Genomic DNA, 24,516 nt, shown 5'->3' with positions numbered 1-24,516 from the left:
AAAGATTGCTACAACTTGATGAATTCAGCAAAAACGTTGTTGGTTTTTTTTTTTGCCAGAGAATAATAATAGGAGGAGGAGATGAGAATAATTTTAGCAGACTGAGACAAATAGACTGTGAGATTGGAAGACCAAGGGACTGACGGTCATAGGCAAGGCACACACTCGCACGCACACAAGCTGTGATTTCAGCAGGAGACGGTGAAAGTAAAAAAAAACAACTTGTGTCTCCACAAATCAAATAGTGCGCGTGCCCCCGCGTCCCCTGCTTTTCCTCACAACACGCTGATTTTCTGTCGCTATTCTCCAAAGCCGTTTATGCTGGTTTCTTTCATTCAGGCCGCTGTACTGCATTACGCTAACGCAAATTGCGTTGCCGTCATTGGCGAGGCTTTTCAGCTGGTTAGCTAAACATCCAGTGAAAAAGAGATGAGCAGGAAAATGAGACGAAGAAAATGAGAACTTATCTATTCAAAGCTGGAAATTTAGTGACATAAAGAAAAAACATTTGGGTAGGTAAACTGTTTTCGCACTTAGCACACATTTTGTTTTGCCGAATTATGTTTATGAATGACTGGCTGTGTGGGCAGAAATTCAACGTTAGCCAACATTAGCTAGTTAGCTAGCTGGCTAATGTGTTAGCTTCTAATAGGCTACAACAACTACGACTGGCAAAGTAGCTAGCATAGATTAATACGGTTCACTATCAACGCTGCCTGTTAAACACAGCGTTGTATGCTCTAAAGGGACGCTGACTACTTGACTACACCGCAATTTAATTTTCTTCTGTTACTTCAAAATTGTTTCGATGAAGCTAACGTTGTCAAGCTAGGCTGAGGCCAAACACTCTCAACCAACAAACTACTGTGGCCTAAGCCTAACTTCCTGCGTTTGCTCACTCGATTGGTGGTTTAACATATTTCAACTCCAAAAAACAGACTGATCGACTAATGTTAGTTGGGTAACAATAGCGGGCGAGTAGTTGGTATGTTAAACAGTGACTGCTCCACGAATATTGAAATTCTGCGGTCGTATTAGCTAGCTACGTTAGCTATCGTTAGCTTCTTTAGCCATTCAGCTCATCACATAAACAGCTATCAATTCCAAACTGAACCAGCGGTAACAGCTTGTTAGCAGGTTCAACAATGTTGTACTCTGTGGTCTCTGTCTGAGGCAGGTGTTAAATGACGGTTAGTCTGTAGGCTAATATTCATATTGCAGTGAGAACTGGTAAAGCCAACAGTGGACTGGGGGTGTGAGCTAAAGCAAGGCCATGTTGATAGCTATGTATGTTTTCCCCCAAAATATTAACAAGAGTATTGTATTGCCTAAAGGGAAGAGCATGCCGTTAACAGCTAATAGGGTTCCATTCCCACTGGGGACACCAATACTGAAAATGTATGCACTCATTATACAGTGAGATGCTATGGAAATGCCCTATGCAATAAGAGATAAACATTTCATAATTCATCCTAACAAGAGGAATGCCATCCCTCCTGAAATCACCCACTGTATGCCAAGCTTTTTCAAAGACTTAGTAGACTGGTGGTGACGATATATATTGACAGCCCCATTAAACTGATCAAGTGTGGTTTGTCTGGAAATTTGATATAGCAGTGGTTGTCATTGAGAAGAGGGTGTAGCATCACTCTTCAACAACATGAGTAGAGTTTGAAAAGCGGTCTTATTATTTGTGAGGTTTATTTGTCTGTGTTGGGAATAAAGCGTGGCTCTTTGTTGCAGGGTGAGAAGCTATATTTCCTCAATTTGAGCGGAAAAAGTTAAGGACACCTGGTGTAGGGCACAGACTTGATACTTACGGATTGGAAGCCAGCCTATTGTTTTCAGTTGTGCTTTCAGGAAATGTACAGAGGAAGCTTTTATTGGTAAGCTTTGGTTTCATGTTTTCCTCCTCAGCTGGCTGAGGGGGCTGGTTTCGGTGTCGAGTGTGTGCTGAAGAGAAGAGGCTTCACACGCATGAGTAGCTGATGTTTGGCCAAACCAAAAGTGAAAATGTAAATTGTTTTCAGACTGTTGTGAAAACACATTTGGTCGAATAGCATGAAGCCTGAAAATGAGGTGCTCAAATACTGAAATAACATGTAACCTGTAACATCATATGGGTGGGCTTTGCATTTGTTTGATGTTGAGAACGTGAAGCATTTTGATTTCTTGCACTTTTCCTAAATAAAAGTAGCCACAATTGTGTAACCTCAGAGTTGGGTTAAAATCTAGGCTACATTGTCATGTTTGTTATGTCAAAGTTGACCTGAATTGTGCCTAAAAAACTTCCAGCACACCTGTCATTTGCATTTTACAGTCCATATATTCTATTTACATGAAAATACACCTCTTACTATCTATAAAAAACACAACTTATATGTTATCTAGGGGTAATAGATAGATAGATTGCCTGCCAATACTTGTAAGCTGATTTTCATTCTTCATTATTAGGTAGTTTCTAAATTGTCCAATCCAGGGAACTGATCCTGTGAGTCAAATTTCTCCACTCATGGAAAAATTGTTGAATCTGTTGTACCGGTTGCTTAGTAACTGAGGTCAGGTTTATACCCTGTGGCACTCTGGGTAGTGGATACTGTGGGGTCTGAGACTGCATGCAGGTTAGTGGGTGTATTAAACTACTAAACCCTTACTGCACAGCTACTTGGTGTCAGAAGTGAGGGCAAAAGGAGTTTTTGACAGGAACATTGCTGACTAGGGCTTGGTGTTGTTTGGAAAGTTTGGATACAGTATTAGTACCTTGAATTCAGTACCAGTCCTATTTTCAATACTTTGTGCACAAGAAAGAATTACAGATTTTTGCCTCTCTAAATGAAAATGTCAAAAATGTCCTCAGTAAATATGCATTTATTGTTAATTTACCATCTTTTGTAAAAGTGATCTAGTTAATATAGTATTGAATACATTTAACAAAGTGTAGGCCTACCATCTGATACAATCTAACACCATCTGTTGTGGCAAATTACTGTGATGGAACTGAAGATGCTTGGGGACTCTTACTTGGAAGGGGGTCTCAATGGGAGTGGATGGGTGCCTCAAAAGCACAATCGACCACATTTGGTCCTTTTCACAACAAATTTCCCATTGAACTGAGTGGCTCAGGTTCGAGAGGAGTTTATATATAGAGACCTCAAATTGGATAAGTGATTCCACAAGCAGGAGTTTATTAATGGCAGATATACATATTAAGAGGCACCGGGGAAAGCATAAATTGCTTCATGACAAGTTTTGGTGCAACAAGCATTTCTTAATTGAAGAAGGATAGCAACTGATCCCTTTGCTAAAACCTACGTTTATAATTTAGTTAGACTTGTTAGACTATGCAAATGTTTGATAGTAGCCGAGGCCAGAGCAAAAGTCTGGGAGAGATTGTGTCTGTTGCTTTGTGGCTAAACCATATTTCATAGGCATAAGGAAAACATATTACAGTGTCTTTTGTACTTAATCTAGCATAACATAGGCTCTATAAATGGCAGACATGCTTTTTTTTCATATGCCCATACCCGAATAACAGCATTGATTTTACTGTGTGGTGCTCAATCTGACACAGGGCTCTAGGGGAGTAAAAAAAATCTTTGGCCCACCACAGAGCGCATAGTTAAAGGCATAGACCTAACATCAGCCAGGGCAGAATCCTGTTTAATTTGATTGCAGAATCTGATTTCAGCAATTTTATAACAGCCTAATTCCCTTATTTAATAAGCTCAACTAAAACATGGTTCCCACATCAACAAGTCAGAGTTTCCATGCCGAGACACCACACAGATGCATTCAGGTTTAATTTGTTGTGCACTGTTCAAAAGTATTATGAATCCATATTGCTGTATAGATTAGTGTCACTATCATCTACCATCAGCCAGTTCTTTTTACATGGCATCATCAGCAATTGGTATCAGCTGCAGAGGACCAGTTTGGAGCATTTCTAGTTATATTGGTTTTGATGAGAGCACAAAGCTGATATCTTATTAGTAGACCTGTATTGTAGTTTATATGATCACATTAAACTAAAGCAGAGCAATATTTCGTTTTTTAGCAAAGATAATAAAACTCACCGTATAAAATTGGGTCGTTCTGATAATGTTCAGAGTTTACACGTTGCCCTGCTTCATTGGGGCTCGAGGGTCACGTTATTTTGGTTAATGACATCAGAGGAGACCTTGTTGTCGTTAGTCATATTCAACATTGGCCGCTATCTCAGACGTTTCCTGCTCTATTCAGTGCTCAGGATTAGGATCCTCCTCTCTCTCCTCCATGTCATTGTCACGAAGAAAGTCGTGGTCATGAACCTCTTGGGCAGTGAACTATTATTCTGAAGCTGACTGATGACTCTGCAGAGTGAAATGTGGACAATGCCAGGAACAACCTGTACTTAACGTACGTCAGCGTGGCAAGACAACTGTATTTTTCACACCTCTAACCCCCCGAGGCTGTGCGATCCTTTCCCACAAAAAGAAAATAATAGTTCCTATAAACGCAGGAGGGAGGAGGGGGAGAGTTGACTGAGCAAGGGATATTTTGTGAGAGCCACCATTAATTACCTTTGTACCTTTGCTTATATCTTTTGTACGTTTGCTTATATCTGCGTGTGTCTGTGTTCGGTGATATCAATTATTGTTGAGCCAATCATTGAAGTGAGTTGAGGTATGAAGTGAGTTGAGGTACTAAACTCAACTGTGGTGCGATCAACCACTAATATTCTCTGCTGGGTCAAATTTTGACTGAATTTATTGAATTTACTACCTATTTTAAAATGGCCTGAATTGCCTTAGTGACAGTGTCATTCATTGAAACAGGCTAGTAAGAGTAAATAAGAGCATGTTTTTTTCCATTCAGTGCAAAGTTTTGCAGTTCAGAATCATTCACACCAGTGGAGAAACTTCATATTTGACTCAAAATTTGACTTCTCAAGTCATTTGACACAAAAAGAAGTGCTGCGTGAAACCAGCACTGATAAAAGCTGAAAGGGAGAAAGGGTGCAGTTGTTGTTTGACACAAATGCGCACTCATTGCCACCTACCACCCCGTTATAGCATTGTGATAGCAGGAAGAGAAAAGGGATGTGAGGAGAGGTGAGGGGAAGAGAGATATTGGACGGGAGAGGAAAGAAAACGGAGCGCAGGGCAGGGGGAAACCGAGAGGAGAGACGGGGAGAGGGAAAGAGTTGGGAGTGGGAAGGATGAGTGTTATTATTAGAAGAGGAAATCAGAAACACTAGAGAACACTTCCTGTGGTCCTGGAGGAAGATATGCCCTGGTTTACTGCTGGAAAGACCAAGCGCTGACAGTTGACTGCTGTTTTGAATCGTAGAATTGAAATATCTCAGCTGTCAAAATGTTTCCTCTGTACAAATCAGTGATGTTAGATTTTCAAATCAAGGAAGGAAATAGATGTTCTGGACTGGTTATATTTATACCCTTCTGTTGACGAATCGGGGCAGGCAGGGGTATTACTTTTCTGTTTATTTGTCCATTCGTTTTTGCCAGGCAGGCAGCTTTATACATCATTCATTGTCAGGATTTCTTATGCATGCAGGAGTTTTGATTGAATGTGTTTCTTTCAATTTCATTATTGCACTTTTATTTGCTGAACTGTGCAAATATGAAATGTGATGTGGACTGATTTATACATAATGGCCTATTCTGCATCATTTTCATTCAGGTCTTATAGAAACACTTTGGGGAGAAAAATGAGATGCTAATGCTTACTAGTTTGTAGATTAGGAGATTCCAGTGGTCAGTATTGTGATTTCTGTTTTTTTTTTTTGTTGTTGTTTAATTAATTGTGCAGCTCTAGCCCAACAACTAAGATCAATCCATCCCAGAGCAGTAATTGATGCCTCTGAGGCTTTTTTACTGGCTGTGTCCTCATATATGTCGTATCATGTTTTAATAGGCCAGAGATTCATGGTCACAGAACAAATTTCTCATTTTATTGTTGGGCTGAAAGGATTTAAAAACAAAAAAACCCTAAGCAAGATAGGGGATTTACTGTCTGAATTTGTGCTGTGCATAAGTCATTTTAAAAGGCAGCTCAGCTGTTATGAAACCATTTTAATCAGCTAATCTCATTCATTCTGTCTGTCTGTCTCTCTCTCTCTCTCTCTCTCTTCCAGATGGTACATTGGAACCCCAGTACACAGCAATCCTTGAACCAGTGGCCAAAGCTTGACCTGGTATTCAGTAGGACCAAGCAGCTGTGTGTTTATGCCAGGTTGCCAGTCTCTGTGTGACAGTGTACCAGTGAAGGGGATCAGCATTTAGACGAGCACACACTGTTCAAACAACTGGCTGGTGTGTCTGTTTTACCTGTTATATCGGACTGACTGACAGGCAGACAGACCTATCATTATAAGTGAAACAACAGCTATACCTGGAGAACAGATATAAAAGCTTTTTAAGTCCTTCATTTTTTTTATTAAAAGCCTCTGTTGGGGTCCACAAATTTAAGGCCTTCCAAGCCCCGCTCTGTCCATTTAACTAATAACAGCTATAGTGAAGCAAAACGTGCCTGGTTGCGGTGCTAACAGCAGGCCACTGTAATGGTGGACTGGTCAGCCTGAGCATGAAGCTAGCTTAGCTTCCCAGCTATATGTAGCATGTTAGCGTGTGGCTAGCCAGCTACAGATGGTGACAGATCAAGTCATTATCCTCCTCCCCTCCATCTCCACCCCTGGCCCCTACAGGGGGGTATAAACTAGTTGTTAGTGGTGCCCCCTTCCCCCCATCCATCCATTCATCTTTCCATTCATTTCTTTTATCCATCCATCCACCCATCAAGCGATAGCAAGGCACACAGTTGTTATTCCATATCCAACTCATTCTCTGTTGCAGGTAGTGCCCAGACTCTTTCTCTCATTCTTTTTTGCTTTTGCTCCACTTTCCAGTCTATAGCCCTCATCACTTTTCTAGGTATAGCTCTCGGCCCTCAGCTCTCAGCCCCTGTCCTCGTCTCCCAAGTCTAACTCTCAAGTCCAGCTCAACCTAGCCCAACCTAGCATCTGATAGCCAGGCCGGCAGGCAGCTGTTTTGGTGGTTGTGTGGGTTGCATGGAATCGGCTTAACCGTGGAGAGGCCAGGCTACCACAAACTGATGGACTTTGACAAGCGAGGAGCAGGGGGAGGAGGAGGAGGAGGAGGTGGTGGTGGAGGTGGGGGGAAAGGGGAGGCAGAGGAGGGGAAGAGGATGTCTGGAAAGACGGGGGGTCGATCGGGGCATAGCGGCCGGAGTGCCGGCTCCAACTCCGGGGTGCTGATGGTTGGACCTAACTTCCGGGTTGGAAAGAAGATTGGCTGTGGGAACTTTGGAGAGCTGCGACTTGGCAAGAACCTTTACACCAACGAATATGTGGCCATCAAACTGGTAAAATTCCTCTCTCTTTATCTTGTTTATAGCATTGTATTGTTGTCCTTTGCAGTTGCATTATTGCAAAGGCTACTTTTTTGAGCTCTTGCTTATAGGACTGCAACAATTACAAGAACAGATTGCAACTGTCCGGTTGTTCTCCCATTATTTTGGATTTCATTTGGTCGATCTTATCACCTCCTTTATATGGCTTTTTCTCATCCAATCACATGCTCGGATTTTATCTGCTTCCTTTCCAGGAGCCAATCAAGTCTCGGGCGCCGCAGCTTCACCTGGAGTATCGCTTCTACAAACAGCTGGGGAGTTCAGGTGAGCACCACCGTCTCTGACCTCACATTGTGAGGCTCTGTCAGGTTTCATGGATGCAAACAAAAGTGGGTTGAATTGGGACCAACTTTTTAGAAGGCTAGTTTAAAGGTTTTATGTGTAGCATTATTAAACATAAAAGTATATTTTTCTCAAATTATTTGTGATATATTGGTATAATTTCCATTAACATATGAGACCGTGATATTGAGACAATTGGTAGCCTCTATCTCAGTGGTATTAGTGGTATTAGTGTTTCACAAAATTAAGACCACATTTCCCATAAACCACATTGCTTCCTGTCTCAAAGAGGATGTTGCTACTTGTTCCTCTCCCCCTACATGTTCATTTGTTTTCACTTTGTCTTTACTGAAGTGGATAAACATGTTAGAAGTGATTTTTCACTCCTTCCACCATCTGCCGTTGCCAGAAACTCTGAAAGCTTTAGCTGTTTGCTCTGAAAGAACAGCGGCTTCTTCCTGTTTTGTGGTGTAAAGCAATCCAAAGTTCTCTTTCTCTCTCTCTCTCTCTCTCTCTCTCTCTCTCTCTCTCTCTCTCTCTCTCTCTCTCTCTCTCTCTCTCTCTCTCTCTCTCTCTCTCTCTCTCTCTCTCTCTCTCTCTCTCTCTCTCTCTCTCTCTCTCTCTATCCATCCATCCAGAGGGTGTACCCCAGGTGTTTTACTTTGGACCATGTGGTAAATACAACGCCATGGTTCTGGAGCTACTGGGACCCAGCCTAGAAGATCTTTTTGACCTCTGTGACAGGACGTTTTCTCTGAAGACTGTACTTATGATAGCCATACAACTGGTAAGACACACAGACTCACACACATCAGTCATAGTGTCTGCTGTTTTAATGCCCGTCATCATGTTTGTTTTACTGTTTTTGCCAATATTACAATGTGTCATAAACTATCACTAATCACACAGTGATGTCTTGAGAAAATCCTACATGCAGGAAGTATAAATTGGAAGAAAGTATTTTCTAACCTTGTTAATGAGATTTTGTTGTTGTGTTCACAAAACCCTGATGTGTTGAGACATTGAAATTGTTGTTAATTTATTGTTTACTTCTTTTTTCCACTCCCTTAGATAACTCGCATGGAGTTTGTCCACACCCGGAGTCTGATCTATCGAGACGTGAAGCCCGAGAACTTCCTGGTGGGCCGACCCGGCTCTAAACGCCAACACACCATCCACATCATAGACTTTGGCCTGGCTAAGGAATACATAGACCCAGAGACCAAGAAACACATCCCATACAGAGAACACAAGAGTCTGACTGGAACTGCTAGATATATGAGCATTAATACGCATCTGGGGAAAGGTGAGATGTTCCTTCAATGCTACATACAAACACACACACACACACACACCCCCCGATCTACCCAACAGCCCACCCAAAAGTCAAAGCTCTCTCTGCCCAAATAAAATCTGTGTACATGAGCGCACACAGATACCTAGAGACAGCTAGGTTCAGTGATTGGATTTGTTATGTGATCTGGGAGAAACTGAAAATCAAATTCATTTTATGCTCTATTGTTGTAAGTGTGCTTTATTAGAAAATCACTTCAATCACTTTACATTTCTTTTGGTTAGATGATTGTGAAACAAGAGAGATTTTTCCAAAGAGGTGGATGTGGTAAATTCTTTGTAAAAACACCAACAGGATTTGTATTTGTGATACTTTTTTTTTTGTGATAAGATTGTTTAGTGGTATGTTTATGCACACAGCAGCACACTCTTCTTCTACAAGAAATTCCATTATTTGCCTTATTTGTTGTGATCTAGTAAACTGGGACGGGACATGGTATATGGTTTAAATCACTTTCGTGTTCATCAAACCGTTCAGTGACCACTTGTGCTCCATGGGCGAGGACGTCGTCATCCTGATTCCACTCCCATCAGGGCAGAAATGCCTCACTAGAGGATGAACGGGATCACTCAGAATGGCTTTGTGTTTAGCGGTGTTCACTGTGCCCTCTAAAGGGTTTAGTGGACCTAATCCATGCCAGGAAAATGCGGCGGACACCATAACAGAACTGTCAAAAGCCTTCTCCGTGAGAGATGAGCACTCAGGCCTGAATCCTTGGTCTTTGTACTCATCCACTTACTGAGAACAGGGTGAAGGATGATGCATCTGAACGTATTACGGTTTTCCACTGCTCAGTAGACCCCTATGTGTGTTTGTTGCTTTTCAGGTGGAATAAGGGTTTTTTACATTGCAATCCAACCATACTATCCCTCTCTGTGAGGTTCTCAACATACTTTTCTTGATGAAACTGCCTGCTCCCACCTTAGATTTACATTTGCAGTCAACCGATTCAGGGTTTGAAGCTCCTGCTAAACGAGCCCGACAATCAGCCTTCTCCCAAAGTCTCTTGAGATCTCAGTCTGTTAAAGGTGCAATGTATAGCAGACAAATTATTTGATACTTGGCACACCTTGCATCACCGCACAGGCTTCAGTTGGCGTCATTTGAACCCATGTTGTTTTCCTCTCGGTCATTTCAGAGCAAAGCAGGCGGGACGACCTGGAAGCTCTAGGCCACATGTTCATGTACTTCCTGCGAGGCAGCCTCCCCTGGCAAGGACTCAAGGTGAGGGGACATCCAGCCATTCATCCATCTGTCCATTCATCAGTCCTCCTTTTCTTTATGGTTTCCTTCCTTTCATGCATGCATCTATCCCTCTATGTCTGTTCATTTGGCCCTCCATCCATCTAGCATTTTCTGCGTTTGGCATTGAGCTGACACCTCAAGAACAAAGGAAAGTGTTTTTTAACTGGTAGTGGATGAATGAATTCCTCTCTGTCTCCCTCTCCATCAGGCTGACACTCTGAAAGAGCGGTATCAGAAGATAGGAGACACTAAGAGAGACACGCCAATAGAGGTCCTCTGTGAGAGCTTCCCAGGTCTGTAAAGATGCACACATCTACAAAAAATACTAAAGGAAACGTTGCATTATATCTGTTTTGTTCATACACTACAACATAATCCTAAACTATCTCAACCCTGGGTGAATAGAGCATGTCCAAACTAGTAAAATATTTGACCGATTTTAAATACAGTGATTAACTGGACCCGCAAATATTCAAAATATGAAATGCATACGGCAACTTATTCCAAAGTGTTACTGCATACATCAGCAAAGCTACAGCAACATTTTGGCAAAAAAGCTTGGAGGAGTTTTGATATTGTTGTCATGTTTCCCCCCCCCCAAATATTATTTTGGCCAACCAGTTTTGTTTAATGCTTGTTCAACCAGGCAAGTTGTTTAAGAACACATTCCTATTTCCAGCAGCAGCCAGTGGGAGTATTAAGCACATGCACACACTCACACTTGGCCACACACACACACACACACACACACACACACACACACACACACACACACACACACACACACACACACATGCAGGTGGTAGGGAGATTAGGGATTCACCTTCTGGTTCTGTTTCCTTATGTGTTCCTCTGACAACCATATAACCCTTGCTCGATATGTGTGTGTGTGTGTCTCTGTGTATGAACCTGAACGTGTTCACTTGCATGTACGGGTTGCGGCGCACGTGCCTCTGTATGTGTGTGTGTGTGTGTGTGTGTTCCTGCGCCTGTGTGTGCGAAACAGAAGAGATGGCCACCTACCTGCGGTACGTGCGTCGGCTGGACTTCTTCGAGAAGCCGGACTACGACTACCTGAGGAAGCTCTTCACGGACCTCTTCGACAGGAACGGCTACATCTTCGACTACCAGTACGACTGGACCGGAAAGCCACTGGTGAGTGCGGGACGGGTGTGTTAGGGTTAGTGTTAGTGTCAGACTTTACGGTTAAGGGTTAGAACATCTTTGATTAGCTATATTGCTGTGAATGAGTTTGTGTTGATAGCAGTATTCACTAGTTTCATATATGACTTTTAAATGTATTAGTGTTTCCTGGAGAATATTATCGTTGTCAGGGTGGAAAAGCCTCTGAAGCAGCATTTAGACCATCACGGGACACTTAAACTCCCCATTGAAACCTTGGAGAAAAACCAGCAGTATTTAGGCCAAATGTCAGCTGTCAGATAGCTGCAGTGATCAAAGCGCATCTCCTGCCGTTTATCCGCAACATCATAAATTAGAAATCAAACCCACATAAGGAAACATCCAGTATCCCACTGTGACCTACTTCCTGTCTCCTAACCCATTCTGACCTCACTTCCTGTGTGTTCAGCCCACCCCCATCGGCCCAGTGGCCAGCGAGACTCCGCTTCAGACCAGCAGCCGAGAGAAAGCGCCGCAGCAGACCAAAAACCAGGTACACACACACATTACACACCCACATTCACTTATACACATGCACAGACATAAACAGAACACACACACACACACACACACATCAGTCCATAGGCTCATTACAACCTACTAGTAATCTTCAGGCATGTAACGTCAAGGGAAAGCCGAAAGCAGATTTAGCAGGACCACCTCTTCCCTCTTTTGCATGGGGTCTCCACACGTGCACACTCTCCCGTGCACTCTTACTATACTGCGCACTTACGTGCACACCCTCCTGTTGCTCCTCCACCGAGTGCTGATTCTAAACTCACTCTTTCTTTTCTGTTTCCTTTCTCACTCCTTCCTCCTACCTGACTCCTCACCGTGTCACTCCTCATGTCTCCTTCACCGCTCACTTCTCACCTGCCACTCCTCCCTCCGCCTGACCTCCCTCCTCTTCCTCGCCTCGCCCCTTCCCTCTTTCCGCTTTCCTCCCTCTCTTCTTCTCTTCCGCTCCTCTCCACGGCAACCCTCCTCTTCCTTCTCGTCCCCTCTTCTTCCCCCTTTTCCCCCTCCTCTCCCCACCACCTCCACCATCCTCCCCGTTTCTCCCCTCCGATCGGCTGCCCGTCGCCTCTAGTCTCCAGAGGGGAAAGGCAGTGAGTCCCAGCCCACTCCAGTGACCAATCGAGAGCTGCTGGGCTCCCATCTCACTGCCGATAGGCTGGGAGGGTCTGTCCAGGTACTGGGAGGAAGGGTTAGCTCTGCCGGCTTCCTGTCTGTCTCTCTGTCTGCCTACCTGTCTATCTGTCTGCCTGCATGACCACCTCAGTCTCTGCAGCGGGGCTGACTTCAGTTCAGTCCATTGACATGGGAAGATTGTCATATCAAACCTATTTATTGAAACCTTTATTTATCCAGGGACGGTTTGCTCAGCATGTATGTTCTTTTTCAGCACCGCTTCATGTATGCTTCATACAGTAGTTAGGCCATGTTCACACTATTCCGCTTTTCTTTCAAATTGCCATTGCCTTTTTAACATTAAAGGATAATTCCGGTTATTTTCAACCTGGGCCTTGTTTTCCTTGTTTTTGCCGTCATGACTGTGCTCAAAATTTCATCACTTCACTATAGAGCTTTACACACCAGGAGGGCCAAAGCAGTTGAACCCAAAGAAAGAAATTGTGTCAACACAAGTGGTAAACATAGCAGGGAATCCACCAATGTCTGCAGTCCAAGTTATTAAAAATCAAAATTATCAGTTATATTCACACTAATAAAATCAACCATACTTGTGAAAAGTGAGAAATATCGTCTGTAGTTATGATATCGGTTATGGTACAGTGGTAGCGCTCCCAGTGAACTTGAGGTATGGAAAGTTCTACGGAGAGGTAAATGACAACATTTTGAACACCATGATGGCAAAACCTAGGAAAATAAGGCCCAGGTTGAAAATAATGGGAATTATCCTTTAAAATCAAAGGTGGACAGAAGGAGGTTTCCTGGCTTCTTTTGCTGTCTACATAATGTAGACGGCATTTTTTTGTGAGCCGACCAATCACAACGAAAAAGAGGCGGGGTTTCACACTACAGCTTTAACAACTACAATGAAAATAGAATAATTAGCAGCAGTGAAGTTGGTAGTTCTGATCATAAAGAGTCAGTATGGAGCACAAGGACTCAAGGTCAGAGTTGTACACAAGCACTGTTTGCTGATAGTGGCAGCTACTGTAGCTAGTCTATGTAAATAAACTCGCTTTTCATTAGTCAGCATAAAACGCGATTGATTCAGCACCTTTTCTACAAAAAGAATAGTGCGAACACACCTTTATGCCTGTTCCCATTTGGGAGCTGGCCAGTACAACCACAGTCATAATACTGTACACTATTCTACCACCTGATCTGGGGATTTGAACTGGTAACCTTCCAGTCACAATCACACTATCAATAGAGACGAGTGACAGGTTGCTGTTGCCACCCTTTTGTCTCTATTGAGAAACAACAGGCGACAGAGCTGCTACTCTATAATGAGCAAATCATTTACACTCTATTTGCATTTGGATTGTCTCCAGACTTGCTGCATACATGTCCTTATCTGCTTGCCTGTCTATAATTCTTAAGTAGTCTCCTGTCTGCCTGGCCCCTTGTCCTTCTTAGAATAAGACGGTGAGACAGTGTTGGGGATACATTGTGGAGTAGGGGAGGTTTAGGTATATATTTTGTAGTAGGGAGAGTGAACAAGTCTGTGCTTGGGATGGAGGGGTGGACATTGGGGTAGTCTAACAGGTGGTTGTTAAATGGGTGAAGTGCTTAGAGGAATTGACAAATCTATATATCTGTATCTGTCGCCGTTAAAAGAGTTGTGCCATTATAAATATATAAATATCCAGGCCCCAATCATTATCAGTGCTTCCTGGTAGAAGGTTCGATAAACTCATCACCGAAGTCCCCCCTCAGAGTTCCAACGCGTACAGATGCAAGGCTTTGGCGCTAATGTCCCCCCCCCCCCCCCCCCCCCCCCCCCCGATTGGAACGCCCGCTACTCTTTGACACCCGTCCCTCTCTCCTCCCATGTCCCGCCTCCAGGTGATGAGTTCTACCAACGGGGAGCTGAACACAGACGACCCCACCGCAGGACACTCCAACGCACCAATCACAGCCAACGCCGAGGTGGAAGTGGCTGACGAGACCAAGTAAGGCCATGCACACACACACACACACACACACACACAAGTAAAAGAATATGTAAGCTCATATTCCACTTTTGGCGGAATATTTACATGCTTAACACGCATATGTCAGCACGCGTTCATGCACAATCAACCTGTTGAGTTTTTTGTGTTTTATTATCGATAAATACAAGCAAAATTGCCTTGGTAATTATCAGGGTTGCGTCACCAAATTTCCAGCTTAGATTTGAGATGGTTTCTAGCCCAGCTGCAGTAGACACCAGACTGTTCTGCCCTTTAAAAAAACAACATGAACAAAAGAGGAAGGAAGAACATTTTAGGTCATGGAAGCGCTCTGACTTAGTTACGGTTACAGTGGGATCCTGGCTGGTGGTTAGCTGTGCAGGAACTCATACAGCGGTGTACATGCTGAAAGTATCCTCCCAATGTTAAATCTTACTTAATATTGAACATAGAAGAGCTGTTTCTGAAGTCAGTCAATCAGTCAATCATGGGGTGTGTGTGTGTGTGTGTGTTGCAGGTGCTGCTGTTTCTTCAAGAGGAGGAAGAGGAAAGCCCTCCAGAGACACAAGTGAAAACGAGAGACGAGAGCAAACGCCCTGCTCTCTCTTTCTCTCTCTCTCTCTCTCTCTCTCTCTTTCTCTCTCTCTCCAACCCCCCCCCCTTCATATAACACTCTCTCCCTCTCTCTCTCTTCCCTCTCTCTCTCTCCCTCTCCCCCTTTCACCCGCCTCCTCTACTGTCGGTGGACTTGTAGTCTACGGAGGGGGTCGGGCCGGTACTGGCCCGGACTACCGGAACCCCTGCAGACGGACAGCAGTGCAGCCGGGGGCAGACAGCAGATTTTGCTGACACGGACCTTAACACGTGGACTAGCTGTACTACCGATGTACTACCGACTCTTGGCGTATTTATGGTTCTGAAACGATCGGACCTGGAAACTGAACTGGATCAGCTCAGACTGCAGCGGGAAAGAACTGGCCGCAAGTGAACGGCTGACAAAGACTGGCCCGGCCGGTTTAACGCCAGAGGAGTGAGAGCGTGTCTTTTCTGTGGACAGAGGAGAGGAGATACAGGAGGGACAGACAACAAGAGGACAGGAAACCACGAGACTGTCGGACAACACACACACAAGCATACACGTAAACACGGAAAAAACGCACACATGCACATATGTACAAACGCGCCGAACGTTTTTTTCCGGAGCTCGTCCTAAAAAAAAAAAAAGAGACGTTACTACGGAACAAAAAAGAGACGCAGCTCCCCGCACATAGTCTTGACGTTTTTATTCCCCCGGGATGAAAGGACATAAAAACGGGGGGAGCGGCTGGGTCTATTTCCCGCAGAACGGAGCGGGCTGAGTGTATTTCTTGGAGTCACGTCCCCCCCCCCCCCCTCCCCCCCGAGAGGAAAATCTCACAATCCCACCCGAATCAAAAGTTTAAAAAAAAAAAATGTCTATGTAAAAAAAAAACAAAAAAACTCTATGCTTTTTTTTTCCCCTCCCCGTTTTATTTTGTAAACTACAAATGAAGACGGTCTACAGTTTTGGAACCTTCGTTTCTTTCCGCTGTCTTTTTGAGTTGTTCGGAAACAAGTTTGTGTTTTTAGTAGCTTCTAGTGTGTTCCTCAGAATTTAATTTTTTAATAACTTGTGTTTTTAATTTTCTGTTTTTGTTTGTTTTTTTTCCTCTTTCTCTCTGGGTCGGAGGATGCAAAGTCAGCAAGATAACTCCATTAAAAACAACCAAACAAAAGCAAAACTGCTCTTTTTATTTAAGGGGATAAGGAACCGTTGTGAGTTAAAGGAAAAATCCACTATTCTTACACTGTTAGATATCAATCTGTGATGTTCAGTGCATTCCAGGAGTTATTTTGTGATCAAGTGTTATAATTTACTGTTTTGGTGAACCCACTTTCCCTCAACCTGCCACCTCTACTTCTACTTCATTTAGTGATTTCCTACATTTCCCAGAATGCCTTTCGTCAACCCCAGAGAACGGGCATGAACTTCTTGCTTTCAGCTGTGGGTTATACGTCTGACACCAAAACCTGACGTTTACCGCTGATGTTTTAGATCCTGAAACATTTTCTGCTGTCAAACTCCACTGTGACTGCTGGAAATATCTGTTGTCTACCTTTGGCCAGTTATCTAAGGCAGTGATTCTTGATTTGATCTGTATTGTAGGTAGAGAGATAACAGTGAAGCTATCATCAAAACAGTCATTCTTCTACATTCTCTAATTGTGTTAACTTCTTGTAAATGAAATAATGCTGAAGTTTAATAATTCATCAATCTGCTGGGGACCCCCTGAAACCCCCCCCCCCCCCCCCAAGGACCCCTGGTGGTCCCCGGACCCCACGTTGAGAACCACTGATCTAAGGGAATAAGAAAAATACACCAAACTACTAAATGGACCAAAACAGTGTTTTAGCAGGGATTTTTTCCTTCAAACTCACCTACTATCCTGCCAATATAGGAGGTTGTTTTTCAATTGACTTGACTTGATGTGGGTCTGGGTGGGGAATCTAGGAGGAAACATCAGGAAAAATCTCTTCACTCCCTTCATCAAACGTAGAACCTTTTTCCTCTAGTGCTCCAAGTGACTGGTGAAGAAAGGTAAGTTACAAGACTTAGGTCCTGCTGTCTATTGATGAAGGCTTCGAGGGGAAGATCAGCCACTAGAAAACCGCTTTATATGGGCAGGAGAACAAGCTGAAGTTCCCCGTCAGCAACCTGAAAGTTTATGGTCACTCGTGCAAGAAAAGTGCTGAGGTACGGGGAATCCAGGGAGCCTGAAGTCTCTCTGGGTGGCTCTGAAGCGAAGTGAGGACCCATGGGACGCGACAGCTCATGCTGCTGACTTTTTGGGAACATTTTGAGTACCTCAGCTCGTATTGCCTTCTATTTAGATGGCATTTTGAGCATGCAAATGAGCTCATACCGTCTGGTTGGCATGCGAGTAATGAGGCTTGACTGGTGCTGCCCACTAGCTAGATAGCGGCATTTTGTCCTGCCTCCCGATTATTGGCATCCCTTGTACAGAAGCCTTTGAAGTTAAAAAATAATAAACATACTGTGGGATGCAGCATGTATGACGACAGATGTTTATTTTGCATTAAGGTAATTCTATGTGTATTTATTTGGGTGAAGAGACTTAATGAAAGTATTTGAAAACAGCATTTGCAAGATTTTTTATAAAATGTGTCATGTCAAAACATGGGAATGAACCTTTAGTAAGTGTCAATTATCTGTATTTCCCTTCTAGTGGCCACATAGGCTGGGTTAACATCTTTGGTATATTACGTAAAGACGGAAGTGAGTGTGGGATTTCTCTCTCGCTTTTTTTTCCCACCTCCTCGCTGCTGCAGCTAAAACATTTACGATCTTTGGCTGCGCAGTCTGTGCTGTCGTCACGTGAGGGCAGGAACCCGCGAGGCTCCCGCTAATTGGCTGAGGAGAGGAAGACGGGTTCTCCTATTGGCCCATTCGTCAGGCGTACGTCATCAATGCCGGTCGCTACGTTGTTGTTTTCATCTGTTGAGGTTTTATCGCTGAAGATGCCACATCTGTAACGTTAATGATGTAACGTTAGGTGTTCGGGACTTTCCTTACCGCAAAAATACCTGCCTTCAATTACTTAACGTTAGACGTTTATACCCGGTGCGAAATTCATGAAAAATAGCAGTGAGCAACTCCCACTTTCACGCGGTTTCTCCCTTATTTTGGATTCACTTTTAATTGGATTTTAATCGTTTTCCAGCAATGTAACCAACATTGGAACGTGACTTTGCTCCTCAAGGAAGCTCGCTCATTTTCATAATTTCATTACCTAAATTAAAGGCGGGATTTTGAGGTGATGTAAGGGAAGAAATGCGGTGATGTAAGCTAGCTATTATCTCCTCTCCAGTCTGAATGTTTCGGTTTTTATTTCTTCCCAAACGCTCCTCCTGGCTTTGGCTCGGCTCTCCACTGTCACCTGACTGCAAGAAGGAAAGTGACTTTGCATTAATAACACCCGACATGAAAGGGAATAACTTTTTTTCATACAGCAGGGACAACGAACCACTTACTAAACGGACAAACAAGGGAACACAGAGATAAAGGACAGAGGAACATGTCAGAAAAGGAACCGAAATTGGGGCTGTTGTTAAATAGTTCAGCTCTGCTCAGTGGTTCAGACGTTAATTCAAATTCTTCCTGTGTATTGAGGAAATTGGTGAAGTAGTTTTTTCCTCTGAGAAGAGCCATAATGTCAGACACGGAGAGGTCTCTGCCAGTCTCCAGGAGGCTCAGCTATGCGGTGGGACACTTTCTGAACGACCTGTGTGCCTCCATGTGGTTCACATACCTGCTGGTCTTCTACCATTCAGTACTGGGATTCCAAAACACAAATGCAGGTCAGTTTTAGACACCTCATATATATGTATGTATATGTACTTTGCTGTACTAGTGTGATTTTTACCAAATTAGGCTGTTTTTGCATGTTTCTTAAATATTATCATTCATACCCTAAGTGTATTTCTATACTCAGGGAGTTATTTGTTTATATTTAATAAAGGGATGATGGCGGGTAGGTTGCTTTAACTTTACAATATCAGGTTAAAGGGTCACTCTCTTTCTAAATGGCAACCTAAATGAACTTGAGCTAAATAATTCCTAGCCAAAAGGACTATAGTAATCCTATAATAGCCTACATTTTAGAAGGATACTATACAAATATCACAGCAAAACTTGAAGTCCCTAATATTATAGTGATACCACAGGAGATAAACTCACTATTGGGTAGCAAAGACACACTCTAAGTCCCTGTGAGTTCCTGATATGCAGGTGTGCAGATAGCTGTATTATCATGCAACCCTCTTCCCCATCACCTTTCACCCATGGTTGATAAAAATGTATTGAATTGATGTGATTTATGAATGTCTCCCTGTGGTTTAGGCGTGCTGTTGCTGATAGGCCAGATAGCCGACGGTGTCTGCACTCCTCTCATCGGCTATGAGTCTGACCGAACCCCTGGCTGTGGAAACTATGGCAAGAGGAAGACATGGCACTTAGTGGGTAAGTCTGGCTGACAGATGGATGGGGAGATAGGAATGTAGATGAGCAGGAAGGTCGGACATTCCTTTAGTGGGTGAGATTGGTATGAATGTATGATAGATGAGAGAGAATAACTTTATAAATAAAGACATTTGTAAGTGTAGCCGCTCTCTAAACATGCTGTATTGCATAATCTGTCTGAGTTGGGCACTTGACTACTTCAGAACTTGAAGGGACTGATGGATGATGTACAGAGTCGAATGGTGATTGCTGTAAACAGAGGAGCATAGAAACATGCTTGTCAAAAATGCATTGTCATTATAGCGGTGGATGGGCAACAAGCAAGACAAGGTGTTATCTGTCAGTTTTAAAGGACGGAAATATTCCAAGGGGAAATACGTACACCATACACACATTTTAATGAGGTGTAAGTGTAATCCAGCTAAACCATATCTAGACACCATACACAAAGACGCATGTTGATGCCATTCATACCAAGCTTCAAGGGAGTCAGAGATGTGTTGAGTGAGGTTACATCACTGAGCACTGATCCACATTGTCCTCTCCCTGCTTTTCTTTCTGTAAATGGAACACCAAGTCATCTGAATGGAAGCTATATCATGCCATGCAGTCGTTAGTCTTTTATTGGAAGAAAGATAACTCTGTGGAATGAAGCCTAAGACATTATAGGATCTCGAACTGAAAGATACGCATGTAGTAGTTTTTTATGAAGCTGCTGTTGTGGACTATGCTCTTGTCTGCTGACCAGTTTACCAGACATTTTATTGATCCAGTTCAGGTCGAATGCTGTTTTACAAGACTCATGACACATTACGTGACATTTAAAATTCCATATAGAAAGTCACTTCCATAGCGGCAAGTACAACGTAGGCTACTGACACATTTGTACATAGGGGAAGCGAGGTCACAATCTGTCAATGGCATCTGTCTTTAAGGACATGATGGGCTGGGCTTTTATATTCAAGATGCTTCACAGTGATTTAAAAAAAGAGCTGTAATAAGAGATGAGAAGAGATTCAGCAGTGGTTGGTGAGTGTAAGTCCAGTTTTCTCTGGACGGAGCGTTCACTCACTGCTGAGAAAGAGAAAGTTTGGATTTCTCACTGTTAAGTTTCACTTTCCTGTGTGGAAAGGATTTCCTGCCAACACCAGAGTTTATTTGGACAAATACATGTAATGACTCACTGCTGTGAAAGAGAAAGTTTGGATTTCTGGCTCTTAAGTTTAGACACCAGAATTGAATTTGGACAAATAGAGTGAATCTACAGCGTCTCAATTAGTGGGGATGGGACACTCTTCTGTTGCAGCCCCACTTTGTGATTTAAGTAGATAAGACAGGTGTATTTCGACATGAAAGTCTTGTCTAGTGTAGTTTTAATTCTCTCTGTTTACTTCTGTGTGTGTGTGTTACCCAGGTACGGTGAGCGTGGTGCTGTCCTTTGCCTTCATCTTCAACCAGTGCCTCGGCTGCGACTCCCTCACCCCTCAGTGGGCCAGTTTGACCTATTTTGTCCCGTTCATCGTCATCTTCCAGTTCGGCTGGGCCGCCACTCAGATCTCCCACCTGTCTCTCATCCCAGAGCTGGTCACCTGCGAACACGCTAAAGTAGAGCTCACCGCATACAGGTAGGTTATACACACACACACACACACAGACACACACACCTACTCACAAACCAGGGTATCTGCAGGGCCTTAAAAAGTCATTTGCTGCAGGGCCTTAAAAAGTCAGTTATTTTTTCACCATGTAATGACTTTACTAAACACAGTTGGACTTCATGTTCCATAACAATTCATTCCTGATGTCCTTTTTCTTATTCTGCCTATTTATAGTTTCACAACTTTCATTAGCTATGTTCAATCAGAAATTAGCTGGTTTTGACAGGTTTGTTTCTTTATTTTGTTTTTAAAATCGGTCTGAAGTTCAATTCCAGGTAACATTAAAAATGGGCTTAAAAAGTCTTAAATTTGGCTTTCTGAAACCTGCAGATACCCGGACACTGATCATGATGTGTAATATATATAGCTATATCCATATGTTATCCTAACCCTAACCCTGTGGTGTTTGGAGCTGTGGTGTTAGAGCTGTATGCTATAAATTCACTGATTTGTTTACCTAATGTTCTCATATTTTTCTCATTTGTTATATATTGCATATATCTCAATATATATATATATATATATATATATTTAGTTTATTTTAGTTTATTTCCAAGTTCTATCTATATCATGTTTTTGGTATTGATAATTTGTTTGGAATATTTAAATATTCATTCATTTTTTCTTTGACTTTTTTTGTTCTAATGCTATAATTTGTGTTTTTTCATACTTTTCATTCAGGTATTTCTGCTTAATATTTTATAGTTTTGTAATTGTCGGTTGTGTTATATTTAATACCCCCCACTTGCTTTGCTGTATCTTGTTACTATTTGTTGCATCTGTTGCACTGGGATCACTGGGAAGTTTTATCTCATCTTCTCTTATTTTGGAGAGATGAAAGTCCTGCTGAGTTTATAATTTCACCTGTCTGTGTCTAGGTACGCCTTCACAGTGATTGCCAACATCACAGTGTATGCAGTGGCCTACCTGCTGTTCCACTTCCAGGTGGGACAGGACGACGACCCCCTCAACGACGCCCTGGGACCAATAGATATCCCCGTCTTCAGGGTGAGAGGGGAGGGGTCATAATCAGCCGACCAATAAACTTTCAGTGGGAGGAGACACTAAAAATTGCCAATACACATCTGTATTTTCAGGGTGAACGGGACCACTAAACATCCTTCCTTTTATTGCCATTGGAATAAAGGAATATGAACTAAAGGAAAATGTGCTCACTACTGACCCACACTGTCACCATCAACTAATGATTCAGAAAAGGCTGTTGCTGTGCTGTGTGTTACAGCTCTCCACTTCTGCTCTGTTGTGTTTTATTCTAGAACCTGGCATTGATTGTGCTGGGCATCGGGTCTCTCTTCTCTGTCCTCTTCCACCTGGGAACAAAAGAAACGAGGCCTGGAGCTGGAGGGGAGGCGGGAGGAGAGGAGGGGAGGAGGAAGAGGTTGGAGGAAGAGGAGGAGGAGGGAGAGCGGAGGCCCCTCCTTCCTCACCCCAAGCCTTCATCCTGTCTTCCTCCGTCGTCTCCTCTCCAGTGGAAATGTTGGCTCAAACAGCCCTCCTTCTACCAGGTAGGACCCAGGATCAGATCAGAAATCCACAGCAACACCTGTACTTGAGGTCTAAGCCGAGTTGTAGCCATTCAGCTGCTACTTTTTTCTATATTTGTTCTGGAATATTGTGACACTAGCATTTTTTGCAATCAGCATTTCCCTGCAAATGTTGTAACGGCTTGACAGTTGCCACATTTTAACCAATTTGTCAACAAGCACATTGTCGTAACTGTTACCTTTTGAGTTAGAATTCTCATTAATTCTCATACTTTTAACAATAAACTACATAATGGAATACATCTTTATTGGCCCTGAGGTTAATTTATCGTGCACATAAAAAGACATAGAAGTGCACACAAAACTGACGTACGTATAGTGCTCATTCATTACCTACATAACACTTACTTACAAAGTGCTTCACATCAAATAAAACAATAACAATACAGATAAGACTAAATAGAAAGTAAATACAGAAGAATTGCTCATAAAATTAAATTATTGATTATAAAACAATATCGCGTAATATCAATACAGATGCGTCTGGAAAAGTGCCTGAAGCAAAACGACATATTCTGAGTTTCTAATGTCATCACCAAGCACAACACTTTTCATCAAAAGTGTCTCTCTCTCTTTCTTTCTTTCTTTCTTTCTCTCTCTCTCCCTCTCTCTAGGTGGCGTTTCTCTACATGTCCACCAGATTAATAGTCAATCTGTCTCAGACCTACATCTCCATGTATCTCATCAACACACTGGGGCTGCCCAAGGTAACACACACACACACACACACACACACACGTTTTCTTCACTATTTACTCAAATCTGACATTCAAACAAGGCGCCCTGCCTGGCAAAAACCATTTACACACAACATTTACAATTTCACATAATTATTATACGTTTTATTTGACACATTTCACATTTAATAGTGGACTCATGCACTTGAAATATTAAAATATGTTCTTTGCTGAACACCTCTCTCTTCCTTCCCCTCCTCCTCCCTCCCTCTCTTTTGTCCTGCATGAAGAGTTCATGGTGACCATAGCATTAATGCTGTTTCTTATCCTAAATTATTTTCTAATTCTTTCTTTCTTTCCTTCTCTCCCTCCAACAGAAGTTCATAGCGACTATACCTTTAGTGATGTACCTGAGTGGCTTTGTGTCCTCCTTCATCATGAAGCCCGTCAGCAAACTCATCGGAAAATGCGTGAGTCAGACCTTTTCACCCTGACCCTGAATTAACTTCTCATTAATATGTTGCTGTGAAATGAGTTGCAGTGACACATTATAATACTCGCAAGAAAACCCATCAACTGTTGCCATTACGAACACTATCCCCAATGATCTGTTTTTGCTTTTCCGGCTGATTTGGGACTTTGTCACTCTGAGGAGTTGAACTGACACCAGCCATGTTGTTTAGTGAATGAACAGGGAAGTGTTAGCGAGTTAAGCTGAGCTCAGCAACACCTCTGGCTGAGAAGTCAGGGGGTAAAGAAGTTGACTGACTGGTTTTCTGCCCTTTCATTTTGTCACCTGATTTCACTGTGCCACTAAATGTTAAGCACACAATGCAGCAGCAGAAATTTGATCTAGATTTTATTTATTTGTACATTGATAAGAACCCTAAACCTAACCCTCGTCGCAAAAGCAAACAAATGAG

At 42.8% G+C, this 24,516-nt stretch overlaps 2 protein-coding genes across 5 annotated transcripts; both read left to right on the top strand.

Annotated features, from left to right (window-relative positions):
* Positions 1 to 391: 391 nt before the first annotated feature.
* On the top strand, positions 392 to 16,678 carry LOC139638178 (casein kinase I-like). Of its 4 annotated transcripts, XM_071512219.1 has the most exons (12): positions 392 to 512; positions 6,134 to 7,380; positions 7,623 to 7,692; positions 8,349 to 8,497; positions 8,782 to 9,016; positions 10,203 to 10,288; positions 10,518 to 10,602; positions 11,316 to 11,464; positions 11,901 to 11,984; positions 12,582 to 12,683; positions 14,528 to 14,634; positions 15,152 to 16,678. In XM_071512219.1, exons 2-12 carry the CDS (start codon positions 7,111 to 7,113, stop codon positions 15,204 to 15,206), a joined length of 1,392 nt encoding a protein of 463 aa, XP_071368320.1. In that variant the 5' UTR covers positions 392 to 512; positions 6,134 to 7,110; the 3' UTR covers positions 15,207 to 16,678. The 4 variants fall into 4 exon arrangements, with proteins under 4 accessions (XP_071368320.1, XP_071368321.1, XP_071368323.1 ...); XM_071512220.1 differs by lacking the exon at positions 392 to 512 and having other exon boundaries at positions 7,202 to 7,380; positions 11,319 to 11,464; XM_071512222.1 differs by lacking the exons at positions 392 to 512; positions 12,582 to 12,683 and having other exon boundaries at positions 7,202 to 7,380; positions 11,319 to 11,464.
* Positions 16,679 to 18,202: 1,524 nt separating this feature from the next.
* Positions 18,203 to 24,067, top strand: LOC139638184 (major facilitator superfamily domain-containing protein 12-like; the record flags this gene model as incomplete). Its single annotated transcript, XM_071512230.1, has 7 exons — positions 18,203 to 19,032; positions 19,574 to 19,693; positions 21,108 to 21,318; positions 22,230 to 22,359; positions 22,629 to 22,877; positions 23,531 to 23,623; positions 23,971 to 24,067. Coding segments are annotated over exons 1-7 (1,048 nt in total), but the record flags the coding sequence as incomplete, so codon positions are not given.
* Positions 24,068 to 24,516: the final 449 nt, after the last annotated feature.

The sequence above is a fragment of the Centroberyx affinis genome, unplaced genomic scaffold (genome assembly GCF_046629955.1).
Source record: "Centroberyx affinis isolate AG114_WGS23_722 - 3 ecotype Tasmania unplaced genomic scaffold, CSIRO-AGI_Caff_v1 ptg006177l_1, whole genome shotgun sequence".
In the NCBI taxonomy this organism is placed as follows: Eukaryota; Metazoa; Chordata; class Actinopteri; order Beryciformes; family Berycidae; genus Centroberyx; species Centroberyx affinis.
Note: the sequence above shows the minus strand (reverse complement) of the source record. Positions and strands in the feature narration are given on the sequence as shown.